The 14,383-nt window shown below is 41.8% G+C and overlaps 1 protein-coding gene across 1 annotated transcript; it reads left to right on the top strand.

The window, feature by feature from the left end:
• Positions 1 to 10,371: 10,371 nt before the first annotated feature.
• Positions 10,372 to 11,958, top strand: LOC104417171 (omega-hydroxypalmitate O-feruloyl transferase). Its single transcript, XM_010028486.3, has 2 exons — positions 10,372 to 10,820; positions 10,922 to 11,958. Exons 1-2 carry the CDS (start codon positions 10,695 to 10,697, stop codon positions 11,813 to 11,815), a joined length of 1,020 nt encoding a protein of 339 aa, XP_010026788.3. The 5' UTR covers positions 10,372 to 10,694; the 3' UTR covers positions 11,816 to 11,958.
• The last annotated feature ends 2,425 nt before the right edge of the window (positions 11,959 to 14,383 follow it).

The raw sequence follows: 14,383 nt of genomic DNA on the forward strand, positions 1-14,383 counted from the left end.
ATTCAAAAGGAAAGAATTTCCTCAAATAGAAAATTCTTATTTCTTTTTCTTTTGAATAAGCTCATAGATTCTCAAGGAATTTCAGATTAGAGTACTCGGTTCTCACTTGCATTTCTGCATCCAATTTCCCTCTTGAATTTCTCTCAAATGACTCATAAAATCAATTGATGTCTCATTTATCAAATTGATTATTTTTCTCATTCAAGAACCCCTCATGCTTCTCAATTTCACAATCCCCGGCTTCAACTTTTTTTTCCCAAAGAGTTTCGGTTGTCAGAAAGATCTTTTGAGATTGAGTCAACATTCCTTAAATTTATTATGACAAAACAGAATCTTCAATTTCTGAAATCGAACTCAGATTGACAGTTAATTTCACTCGGACTCGTTTTTAGTGTGACTTAGGCTACTAGGTAGTTTTCATAACTTTTTAGGACAAATGACCCGTGGTCGATTTTCTTTGAGCCACGATGAACCCACTCGACTAATTGGTGATTCTCGGTTGTCATGAAAATCTTGAGGATTCAAATATGGTTATAGGGTACCAAAACGATAGTAAAATTAAATTAGTGCCGGTCGATGAGAATTTTCCAATTTAGTGGAATCACCCACGATCGGTCATTCATCTCAGTCAAACCGACTTATCTCTGATCTTAATTCGATTTTTAACTGTGCCGTAATGACCTCTAAAAATGAGCACGGTTGAGAAATCGATTCCTGGTCGAATTCTCAAGTCTATTTGCCTTAAAGTCCTTAATAGCTTACTCAGCTAGTCTAGTTATCTTGTGAGTGGTCAACTCAGAGAAAAACACTGTAGTCGCATCGATGAAATGCCCAATTTATCTAATTGAAATCTAAACCCGAAAATCTGGATGTCACAAACCAAGTATGAAATACATATAGGTGAAGGATGGCATTGGTCTTGTCGCAAAGGATTGAGCACATTGATGCTCCAGTGGGATCCAATAAGCGATATTTTTCAAAAAGGATGCATACAAAGACTCTTAGGCAAAACTGACAATATGATATTGGATAGTTTGAACGGAATTGAGCAAAGTATTTGTGCATTATCCCAAAAATGTTTTCCAAAATTAAAGCATCTATGTGTTGAGAATAGTCCCTCAATTCATTACATCCTCCAATCATCATCCCATATAGATTTTAAGACGTTGGAGTCATTACTTCTCAAGAATCTCATAAACTTGGAGAAGATATGGACCTCCAATATCTCCTCCAAGTCCTTCAACGCATTAAAAGTAGTACGAGTCAAGTATTGTCACAACATAGAAGTATTATTTCCTCTTTCATTGATGAGGGAACTTCCACGGCTAAAAGAGATGGAAGTTGGCAATTGCAAGTTAATACGGGGAATCATAGAAGCTGATGAGAGTGGCAAATTTGGGTTGCATGATTTGCATGTATTGAAATTGCATTCCTACCAAGCTGTTCTCCTTCAAGTAGTACATCAGACAACCATATTATCATTCCAAAACCAAGTTCTGAAATCCCCCGCATTTTCAGTAAGAGGAAGTATCCCAAATAAAAAACAATAAAGGAAATTACATCGCATTCTCGCAGCTGTCCCATTAAAATAGCGCAACTCGTTCTGCTCAGACATCATGTGTGGCCAATAGGAGATACAATCCCACGTAAATTAATTCACTTTCATGAAAAAGATCCAATATTTTACAAAATTACGCGGATCATCTTTCATAATCTAACTCAAGCACCGAAAATTCGATGGACCCATCAAAGCGACTCGAATCCCACAACAACGATACACCCAAGCACACAACTTTCTGCATGCAGAACCAATAACAACACCCACGGAATCCAAACCAAATTAGGCAAAATCAGGGCAGCCAGCTAAATCAACTATCCCCAATCTATAACAACCAAATTGGCTATCGAGAAACGTTGGAGGAATCCCCCGCGGGTTAGGTCAATGACGAGCTGCACATTGGACGGCTTCATACTGCAGTGTCACAAGCTAAAGCTCCGTCGGTTATTGATGAGGCCATGGGGTGCGCAATGGCGAGCTGGTAAATGGGGATTGCACGATGTGCCTACCGTCGACTGGCAAGCAGGTCAATGAAAGTGAGTAGAGCATTAAGACTCAGGAGGTAAGAGGCTTAACACTATCCCGAATAAGAGATCGGTACTTACGCGTGATTCATGTGTTTTATGAGGATCACATCTTGGAATTTGTGAAGGGAGCACGAATAGGTTGTCATTTTCTCTTTGAAATTGGGTCTTACAAAGTCATTTTCTCTTTGTAATGCATATTGTATTGAAATTATTAATGCATGGAACCCACATAGTTGGGTTGACCCAGGGCTTGAACATGAAGACCCGCGATTTAGGCCATCAACCGCCTTGGTCGCGCGACCCAAGCGTTGCTTGAGGTCCAGCGACGGTCGCCAGGGTCAAGCCACCCTCAGGCGGTGGTCACCGGTGCGTCACCAACGCACGCAACCCTTTGGTCGGACGTGGTCGGCCTCCAATCGGCTTCTCCATTGGAGAAGATGAATAGTGATGAATAGTAACCTAAACTTGCCTTCCAAAAATGCAAGTTCCCAAAGGACCTCTAGATCTGCTTTGGACTAAGGTCCCTTAAAGTCATTTGGAGATGCAATTTCATCTTGCCAAAGCCGCCCAAAAAATCGAACCAAACACGTTTGCATTTGGCCGTGGGACTTTAGAGTCCCAAAGCCAAACCAAACGGGGCCAAACTTCCAGCATGTACAAGCCTTTGGACCCCTTTGAGGGTGCAAAGTCAAACTGTCATGCTTCAAACCTCTAGCGTGCACACATCCCTTGGTGGTTGATAGAAATTGCGACATTCCCAGGACCCATTCCTTTTATTGCATATGTGGAAGCGAATTAACTAATCCCCTGACAACAACATATTTGGGATAGAAAAGTAGGACAACAATTTCTCAAATTAAAACACACTTTCAAAACACCTCAGGTTCATATACAGAAGGTCTATCTCAAAAAGAACTACCGAGCCACCTATGCTCCCGACCCTTCTACTTCAAGCTCCTGGTTCTTCACAATAAGGACCTGAAAATGGTTATATAATAACCAGTGAGATATAAATCTCAGTGAGTCCTCCCCTAAGCTCTGGTTTGTACACCAACTCGACTCGGGGTATCTCTTCAAAACCACTCCACAAACAAACCCTGACTAACAACCAACAATCAACAGTCGATTCGCATGCAACATTACCCGGCATGCCATACCCTGCACGTTATATCTCAGCACAATACACGCAATGCACATGATCATTAGATGATGCAGTTCATCAATCACATATGAGTCGCATGACAAGTGATCTCACCTGGCCATTGCCATACCCTGCTCGTTATCGATTCATGCGTGCGTGTCATAAACAATATGATCCACTCAGGCATTCCAATTACTTACGACCACACAAGCACTCTAATTGCTTACGGCCACACTGGCACGACTTATCATACGTTCCAATTGATCACCGCCACACATGCACGATTATCCAACACATAGTAATATGGCCACACAAGCACGTTCTTCGCCACACAGGCACGTTCTAGCCACAGGCTTGTTCTACGCCATACATGCATGTTCTTATTACCGCCACACAGGTATGGTTGTCGCCACACAGGCATTTCACATAGGAGCATCACCCACCCGACACACATCGGAGGATGGATTCAACTTAATTAATACGCAAGCAGACCACCACAACTCCCTTTTTATCTTTGTGCACTTAGCGAATGCACACCCTTGCATATACACTTTCAAATCATTTTCTCTTTTCTCATAATAGCGATCCACTTCCAATGTCCCTTAGACAATCCATTTTCCCCTCTTTGTGGAAAACATACTTTTTATGCGGATGTTTATGCAATAACACATCCAATTTATCTCATAAAATCAACACATATGAATTTAGACACTTTTCACATTCTGGATGAACAGTGCACGTGAACAGTGCCCATAAACAGTACTTTGTGAACATCACTGTGTGAACAGTGCACATGAACAATAATTTTGTGAATAGTGTCGCATGAACAGTGAATTCCTAGAATTAAATAAATAAAAACTAAACTCAGAAATTAAACAAAACATTAATTAAAACAAACAAATGTTTAATTGAGCAAAACAAGCTTAATTAAACAAATAAGCACAATTAAGCAATTAAAGCAAGATTAAGCTAAATTAATCTAATCCATCCATCTAACCACCTATTTTAGGGCTAATATAACTTAATTAAATCTCCTTAACTAGAATTAAATCAAACTAAACTAACCCTAAGCTAAACTCACCCGTTAAGTGGGCAAGATACATAGATGTGGCTGCGACGATGGTGGCTATGCTTGGGACCTCAACCATAGCAGTCAAAGGTGGTCCCAAGGCTGAAACAGTAGCCACAAGCTCTGCTTCCCTTTGAAATTATGGAAAACTGACTTGCCGGAGGAGAAATGGAGCTAAACGAGCTCCGACGAGTGGGTCGCTGGCAACCGGTAGCACTTGGGGCTCAAGGGGGACTTGGTGGTGGTTGAGATGGGCGAAGGAAGGGTCGGAATGGGAGAAGAATGGCTGAAAACACGAAATAGTGCAAGCTATAGGCGAACTGATGGACTGGCAACCGACAACTTTAAGCTGGCATACGGATCGGCCAGCAGCTCCATTCGATGAGTGGTCGGGCTCTCCTAAACGGTTTGGGCCTTCTGAGCGCGATGGTGGGTGGTACTAAGGCTGATTCTCATGGGAAGACAATGAACAACTCAAGTTTTTGGAGAAAGGTCAGCTAGAGCAAAAATTGGAAGAAGAGAAAACAAGGGAGAGAGATGGTCAACCGGTTTGGGGCTAAAGAGGAGGAGAGAGAGTGATGGGAGAGCTACCATCAAGGCCTCATTAAGGCCATTCAATGCATGCTTCAAGTCCCTATGCAAGACATCATCACTTTCTCTCTCTTCTCTAGCTTTTTTTCTCCTTACAACTAGGGGCAATTTGGCCATTTCACCTTACACATTTCCCCATCTGCCCTTGGGCTGAAAATGATGGGCGGGCCTAAGAAATGGGCTTGGAAATGAATAGGAACGGGCTCGGGTATTGTTGGGATCAAATGGGCTTAAGGCTTGGTAATGGGCTTGGAAGAATAAATAGTTGATTACTATGGTGGCTGTCCCACTTGGGCCTAAGGCCCACACTGACTTGGCCTGGCCCACTTCTTTATGGGCTCGCTTCCTCAGTCTGAAAATCCCTTTTCCAAAAACTCGGCTTAATTGATGCTGTCGACTAACGAAGTCGCTTCATCCAAAGTCTATCCCGGACATTCTCGAACATTCGAAGTCCAATCATGGACACTCATGCCATGTCAATTTCACTCACATATCATTTTGGTACAACTTAGACTGATAGACGGCTTCGATGATTCACACGTAACCAACTCGTGCCAAACCACGTTCAAGACATCTTGACACATAGACGTCCTTGACTACATGAATTTGTGGAGAATAGCTTCTTATTTCAAAGTACACAATTACTAAGGATCGACATAGAGTCAGTCGCGGGTTCGATAATAGTAAACGGAATCACCTATCGTTCCATTATATTCTGTCCGCGAATCGACTTCTAGTCGTCCTTGAAATTGGCCTGCCTATCTATAGGATCATCCTCATGCAAGTCTCACGGTCAAGTTGTTTTCCCAGGTTAAGTTCTTTAGTCGTATGAGTTCTGTCCTCATTAGCCTTTTCCCTCAAGGTTAGTATTTCAGGAGTGATCAATTCCGAATGAGATCAACCAATAATGCATTGACGAAATTCACATTCATTCCTCTCTCAAAGGACTCGAATTTCAGGATGTCACACCAACGTTCTCGATCAAGTGGGTTAATAACATGGCAGTGGATGGCTTCATATTGCGGCGTCGCAAGCCAAAGCTCCGTCGATTACTGATGCGGCCATGGGGTGTGCAATGGCAAGCTAGTAAATGGGGATCGCACGACATGCCTACTGTCGACTGGCAAATAGGTCAATGAAAGTGAGTAGAGCATCAAGACTTAGGTTTAGATTAAGGAGGTAAGAGGCTTAGCACTGTCCCGAATAAGAGATCGGTACTTACACATGATGCATGTGTTTTATGAGGATCACATCTTGGAATTTGCGAAGGGAGGGAGAAGAGGTTGTCATTTTCTCTTTGGAATGCATATTGTATTGAAATTATTAATGCATAGAACCCACATAGCTAGGTTGACCCAAAGCTTGGCCATGAAGACTCGTGATTCAGGCCATTAGTCGCCTAGGTCGTGTGACCCAGGCGTCGCCTTAGGTCAAGCGATGGTTGCCAGGGTTGGGCGACCCTCAGGCGGTGGTTGCGACGCACCACCGGCGCGTGCAACCCCTTGGCCGACGGTCGTTGGCTCCGATCGACTTCTCCACTGGAGAAGATGAACAGTGATGAATAGTAACCAATGTCTAATGTTGTTCATTTCACAAAAATATATTTATCAGGCAGTTTGAATTGATTTTAGATCTATTTCTAATATGTGAAGTGATTATGCGGGTGCACAATTATTATAATAACAACTAGCAACCAAGGACATCGAATAGATTGCATGGAAAAGTGAGCATTTAACACTCATAAATAAGAAAGATATCATTTCTAGCTAGCCTAAAGGTAAACTGTTAAATTATGTCTCGAGTTTGAGGCCATTAGACAAATACGCATAAGTCTGGTCAAAGACACAAAGTTCATGGGAGACTTTGTGATGTCTTCAAATTTTGCTCTGCCATTAATCCTATCTCCATGTGTAGAAGGCAGAAGCCAATGAACGTTGCATGAGTGGTTTAAGTTCTTTGACTTTCAGGTGGGCAAGTGAAGTCAAAGAAGAGTGATTCAATCGAAAGGGAGGGCATCCACAATCTTCTGCATTAAATAAAAGGACCCACAACCTGCTGCAAATGCATGAAGAAGACTCTTATAACGCTTCCTTCTCTCTAGGAACAAGAAATTCAAACACAGTGGCCCACCTCATTTCACAGTTATCTTCAAGGATTATAGGCACACGTTTGTTTGACTATTATTACTCATATCTTCCACCTCATTAAATGCGTGCCCATGCACATGCACGATTTGCATGCATGCCTATAAATACGGTGGATGTCAGTGCTGATTGTGGGCTTGTCTTGTGGGCGTGATTCATGTGTTTTATGAGGATCACATCTTGGAATTTGTGAAGGGAGCAAGAAGAGGTTGTCATTTTCTCTTTGGAATGCATATTATATTGAAATTATTAATGCATGAAACCCACGTACCCAGGTTGACTAGGGCTTGGCCACGAAGACTCGCAATTCAGGCCATTAGTCACCTCGGTCGTGCGACCTAGGCGTCGCCTAAGGTCCGACGACGGTCGCTAGTGTTGGGCGACACTTAGGCGGCAATCATTGGTGCGTCGCTAGTGCACGTGACCCCTTGGCCAGCGGTTGTCAGCCTCTGATCGGCTTCTCCACTAGAGAAGATGAATAGTGATGAACAGTAACTGATGTCTAATGTTATTCATTTCACAAAAATATATTTATCAGGCAGTTTGAATTGATTTTGGATCTATCCCTAATATGTGAAGAGATTATGTGCGTACACAATTATTATAATAACAACTAGCAATCAAGGACATCAAATAAATTGAATGGCAAAGTGAGCATTTAACACTAATTAAGAAGAAATATATCATTTCTAGTTAGACTAAAGGTAAACTGTTAAATTATGTATCGAGTTTGAGCCCGTTAGACAAATACACATAAGTCTGGCCAAATAAACGAAGTTAAGGGGAGACTTTGTGATGTCTTCAAATTTTGCTCTACCATTAATCCTATCTCCATGCGTAGAAGGAAGAAGCCACAGAAAGCTGCATGAGTGGTTTAAGTTCTTCGACTTTCAAGTGGGCAAGTGAAGTCAAAGAAGAGTGATTTGCCTCGGTAGAAAGGGAAGGCATCTACAATCTTCTTCATTAAATAAAGGGACCCACAACCTGCTGCAAATGCATGAAGAAGACTCCTATAACGCTTCCTTCTCTCTAGGAATGAGAAATTCAAAGACAGTGGCCCAGTTCATTTCACGGTTATCTTTAAGGATTATAGGCACACGTTTGTTTGACTATTATCACTCATCTCTTCCACCTCATTAAATATGTGCCCATGCACATGTACGATCTACATGCATGCCTACAAATATGGTGGGCATCAGTGCCGATTGTGGGCTTCTCTTGTGGGGCGTGATTCATGTGTTTTATGAGGATCACATCTTGGAATTTGCGAAGGGGGCGAGAAGAGGTTGTCATTTTCTCTTTGGAGTTGGGTCTTCAAAGTCATTTTCTCTTTGGAATGCATATTGTATTGAAATTATTAATGCATGGAACCCACATAGCTAGGTTGACCCAGGGTTTGGCCACGAAGACCCACGATTTAAGCCATCATTAGCCTGGGTAGCGTGACCCAGGCGTTGCCTGAGGTCCAGCGACAGTTGAAGGGGCGACGGTCGGAGGGTCAGTCGACCCTCAGCGGCGGTCGCTGGCACGTCACCAGCACGCGCGACCCCTTGGCCGGTGGTCGTTGACCTCTGATCAACTTCTCCACTGGAGAAGATGAACAGTGATGAACAATAACCGGTGTCTAATGTTGTTCATTTCACAAAAATATATTTATCAGGTAATTTGGATTGATTTTAGATCTATCCCTAATATGTGAAGTGATTATGCGGATGCACAATTATTATAATAACAACTAGCAACCAAGGACATTGAATAAATTGCATGGCAAAGTGTGCATTTGACACTAATAAATAAGAAAGATATCATTTCTAGCTAGACTAAAGGTAAACTGTTAAATTATGTCTCGAGTTTGAGCCCGTTAGACAAATACGAATAAGTCTGGCCAAATAAACAAAGTTCAGGGGAGACTTTGTGATGTCTTCAAATTTTGCTCTGCCATTAATCTTATGTCCATGTGTAGAAGGAAGAAGCCAAAGAAAGCCGCATGAGTGGTTTAAGTTCTTTGACTTTTAGGTGGGCAAGTGAAGTCAAAGAAGAGTGAGTTGCCTCAGTCGAAAGGGAAGGCATCCACAATCTTCCGCATTAAATAAAGGGACCACAACCTGCTGCAAATGCATGAAGAAGACTCCTATTACGCTTCCTTCTCTCCAGGAACAATAAATTCAAAGACGGTGGCCCACCTCATTTCACAATTATCTTCAAGGATTATAGGCACACGTTTGTTTGACTATTATCACTCATCTATTCCACCTCATTAAATGTGTGTCCATGCACATGCACAATTTGCATGCATGCCTACAAATATGGTGGGTGTCAGTGCCGATTGTGGGCTTGTCTTGTGGGCGTGATTCATGTGTTTTATGTGGATCACATCTTTGAATTTGTGAAGGGAGCGAGAAGAATTTGTCATTTTCTCTTTGGAATTGGGTCTTCAAAGTCATTTTCTCTTTGGAATGCATATTGTATTGAAATCATTAATGCATGGAACCCACATAGTTGGGTTGACTCAGGGCTTGGCCAAGAAGACCTGTCAAACCTCGCACATATAAATACAGACTTGCTCTAATTGTTGCAACTCAACATTCGAAAATTTTAAAAGTTGAAATTGCTCAGGTATGTGCTTTTTTTCTTTTATCTTGCACATTAAATATGCATTCAAGTTTGATTAATTTTAACTAGAGTTTTTTTTTATATATTAAAAATATCAATGTGAGTTTAAATATTACATCTACAATGATACTTATGAGTGAGAAAATTGTTCAGTGTCTCTATCGAGTCAAAGTTGACTGGAAAGCTGGTTAGATCCCAGTCAAAATGTCATCAATTTTGAAGAAATAAAAGTTCGGTGCCGATAAAAAAAATCAAAGTGAGGCAAATTGATTGCAAAATCTACGAATGCTCATAAGAATATTTTATGTTGGTTAATCGGTTAATTTTTCAATGTTTCATAATTGTTATCCACAGGATGGGTACCACAATTCTCGAAGGGACCTTTGAGTCATTTGAGGATGAAAGCAAGAATGGTACGTAGCATGTGCATTTTGAATTTAATCTGCATTTATTCAAATATATAATGATATATTTATATTTAATTGACAAGATCATGTAATTTTTCATGCAACCAATATAAACAAATATGGTTGGTCAATTTCGTATATGATTGATCAGTGTAAGAGTTTTCCTAATGTGGACTATATTAATTGATATTGTAATTTACCCTTTTATTACGGTTAGGGTTATTTGTAGCAATTAGCAAGTCGTACATTTACCATGGTATCACCGAAAGCCTGCAAATAAATAAATACAGCTTTGATTATTCTTTGCAAAGAAGCAGGAAATGAGAAGCCGAGAAACGCCGGAGCTACGCGAAAGCTTGATGTGAAGATCGCGAACGTAGTTCATGTTTCTCCGGCGAGGGAAACGTTTGGTGGGCTCTACGCTCTCTCGAACCTCGACCAGACCTTCCCGTACGTGATTGAGAATGTGATCACCTTCAAGGGTGAAGGGAGGGGAAGGCGTCTTACCGCGATCGAGACAATCAGAGAGTCACTGGCCAAGGCATTGGTCGAGTTCTATCCATTTGCTGGCAGACTTGTCATGGGGAGTGACGGGAGGATGGCGGTGAAGATGCACTGGAGAAGGTGTTCCGTTCGTCGAAGCGATGTCGGAGGATGACATTGCAATGCTGGGCGATATCAGTGCCATCAATCCCACCATGCTGCGAAAACTCGTGAAGCACAGCGATGGAGCCTCGACTATATTGGAAGTACCTTTGCTAACGGTGCAGGTAAATACTATTGAAAATGGTGGGTTTTGCTAGATCCGACGATCTTATTTAGTTTAGTACACACAAGTAGATATCCACTTATAGTTTATCATGAAATCCAGGTGACGACATTCAAGTGCGGAGGGATCGTCGTCGGCATCGTCATGAATCACGTCCTCGTCGACGGGAAAGCCCTCATGGACTTCATAGCTTGCTGGAATGACCTAGCTCGAGCCAAGCCGCCATCAGTTCTTCCCTTTCTTGATCGATCGGTGTTGCGCTCGAGGCAACCTCCGCGTGTCGATCTCCCCCACCACGAGTATGCTCCGAGAGACCAGCGGCCCGGACTCGTGGTCAACCCTCAAACCAAGCCCCTTGTTTACAGATCATTCTGCTTCAAGCCACACGCTCTCATTCAGCTCAAGAAAGCGGCAAGAATCGCAACCCAGAATGGCTCTTCTGTAGTCCCGACGACCTTTGAAGTCATATCGGCGCTCGTGTGGATCTCGCGAACCAAAGCTCTTGGAATTAGTCCTCACGAGACGACGAAGCTACTCACTGCAGTCGACGGCCGCCCCAAGTTCAACCCCCCGTTGCTGAGTGGCTACTTCGGGAACGGCATCGCTTGGTCCTGTGCTGAGTGCAGCACGGGTGAATTGACCAGCAATCCCTTCTCGTTTGCTGTTAGGATTGTGCACGAGGCGCTCGCATCCGTCACCGAGAGTTACATAAGGTCGGCCATCGACTACGTCGAGCTGAACAAGGTCCTAGTTGACTGCGAGGGCAGCGCTTGCTGCATCAGCAAGTGGAGCCAGCTCCCTTTCTACAAGATAGATTTCGGGTTCGGGAGGCCGTTCCAGGTGGCACCCGCGACGGTCCCTGACAAACTCATCTTGGTCGCTTCTCGGAGCAGGGAGAGCGATGAGTTGGTTGTGTCCCTGGGGCTTACTTGCGACGCCATGGATGTTTTCTCGAAGTTGATTCAGCATGAGCTCACGCTGAAAAGCAAGTTCTAGTCTCATCCATGGATATGAGTATATGAAGCTTAGTTTTCGCGCCCCTGGTTTTAAGTAGGACTAGCGCAATGGTGTTGTGCTGCTTGTGCCTATTGTTTTATATGATATGTTTCCATTAATAAAGTGATATACTTTCTAGAAAAGGGAATCTTATAGATGCAAATGTCAATTTATGAAAGAGCGCCCATAACATACACTAGCAATGTGAAAAAAGTTCTATACATGTGGTTTTGTACACCATCGATCGGATGTTAAGAGTAAATTAAGGGCATGCGAGGCCATTTGTGTGAGAAAATATTAACCACACAAGTTGTGGAAGGAAAAGAAAGCGAAAAAAAGAAAATAAAAAAGAAGGGACAACCGACAAAGAAGAAGAAAAATGGAGGTGCGAGTCTACAAGAGGAGAGAGAGAAGGAGAGAAAAATCCGACAAATGGGCCATTTGTGGACATGTCACTTAACAGATGGTCATCTACTTTGTGGCGCGAGCACAATTTGTGCAGCTAATATTTTTTCTTAATTTTGAGTAAGACTAGCATAGTGATGTTGCGCTCCTTGTGCTTGTTGTATTATATGACATGCTTCCATCAATGAAGTGATGTACTTTCTAAAAAAAGGGAATCTTATAGATACAAAAGTCAATTTATGAAAGAGTGGCCATAGCATATAGTAACGTAAGAAAGTTTTACATAAGTAGGGGCAAATAGAAAGTTCATGTAAATTTTTTCTTTACGCGGGTGGTGTGCTTGCTATTTTTCTTTGTGAATTAATGGGTTTGTGTTGAGTGTTTGGTAAAGTACCATTTTTTAGGCACTATCTATATATCTTTAGCATGAGGAAGAGTATTGTTGGGTTGTCATTATCCATGTTAGGTATTCATTAATGTACAAGTGTGAGCGTATCATAGAGAAAAATTCCCTATCAGCTAATTGAAGAGGGATTGAGCAGTTAATAAATCTAGTAGACTTATAATTTATTGATTTAAACTCTTAAAATAAGGTGATTTAATAATATGATTTGTTGATGGGTTCATATTCTTGAAAATCTACTCTCCAAGATAGGTTTTATTCTTTCCAAGAGTTTTAGAATTTTGAGAACCAAAGAGATATAGCTAGGGGTGAGCATCAGTCTAGGGTCAACCCTAGACCAATCCTGAACTGGCCCAACCCTACTGGCCCTAGTTCGGTTCTTAGGGAGATCGGGGTGGTCCTTGGTTCTAGGATTCTTGGACCAATATTGTGCGGGTTGATTCTTGGTCTTTGGAGTTTAAGGTCTGTCGAACCCGGACCAACCCTGATTTTATATATATCTATATATATATTAATTATATATAATATATTATTTATTTTTCATATAGAAAAACTGTAAAATAAATGGTGTCAACAGCATTAAATAGCTCATTTGTGAGGAGTTCAAGTAATTTTACACTATTTTTTAATAACTTAGATCTTTTAATGTCTTTTACGACGTCAACAACTATAATTTACAAAGGAGAAAAATGTTTTTGTGAGGAGTTCTCACGATGTTCAAAAGGGCATAAATAGCTCCTCACGGCATCCTCCTTCATTACTCATTCTCTTCTATCTTATTTGTCCTCTTAGTCTTTAATTTACCAAAATCAAAATAAACAACTTCTCCGCTCGCCACTCAACACTCGCCTCACTAGCTTTGGGTCACTCGTGTCGTTTGCTGCTCGATGCTCGCCTAGCTTGTTGCTTCCTGCTCGACGCTTGATGCTCATCCCACTCGACATTCATTGCTCACCCCTCTTAGCTGGCCTCGCTCGTCACTGAACCCATAAGGTCTGTTTGGTCCTCGCTTGCCTTTTTAGGGAGTACAAAAAGAATGAAATAAAAAATTATCGATTGATCCTAGGTTGACTCTAAAACCGGACCAAACCCATTGGGTTGGTCCGGTCCTCAGTTGCCTTTTTAGAGAGTACAAAAAATTAAATAAATAAATTATTGGTTAGTCCCGAGTTGATCTTGAAACCGAACTAAACCCACTGGGTCAGTTCGGTGCTCGGTCCCAAGCTTAATAGGATCGATCCTCAGTCCCAAAAATTGAGGGCTAGTACTGTGCAGGTTGGTCCTAGGGTTAGGGGGTGGGTTGGCTCAACCCGAACCATGCTCACCCCTAGATATAGCTACAATGATCCATGTGCTACTATTGAACAAAAGGTCCAATATTCATATTGTAGGAAATGCTTTCATTATTCCCAAAATAAGTAATTTTCATGATTATTACCTTGCAAAGCATGAATTGCATTATATATGTTTAATGAGGGACTAACATTAATTCCTCGCTGTGAATTTTCATTTTTAAAAACCAGGAGTAAAAGTGGAACTGGGTCGTCAAAGTCAGTTTCTCCTTTTAATGCATCTTGTATTAAATAAATAAATACATGGAACCCACATTGCATGAAGTCCTGTCGACCCTTGCGCACATAAAAATAGGCATGCTCCAATTGTTATACTAAACTGTCCATGCTTCAACTGTTGAAATTCTGCAAGTGTGTGCCTTTCACTTTTTTGGATTTAATGTGCACATTTTAATCGAACATATTGTT

Source organism: Eucalyptus grandis, chromosome 7 (assembly GCF_016545825.1).
Source record: "Eucalyptus grandis isolate ANBG69807.140 chromosome 7, ASM1654582v1, whole genome shotgun sequence".
Taxonomy (NCBI): domain Eukaryota; kingdom Viridiplantae; phylum Streptophyta; class Magnoliopsida; order Myrtales; family Myrtaceae; genus Eucalyptus; species Eucalyptus grandis.

Coding starts and splice junctions, on each gene's coding strand:
- LOC104417171 (XM_010028486.3), top strand. CDS start 10,695: ATGTCGGAGGATGACATTGCAATGCTGGGCGATATCAGTGCCATCAAT. Junction 10,821..10,921: donor TACCTTTGCTAACGGTGCAG/GTAAATACTATT, acceptor CATGAAATCCAG/GTGACGACATTCAAGTGCGG.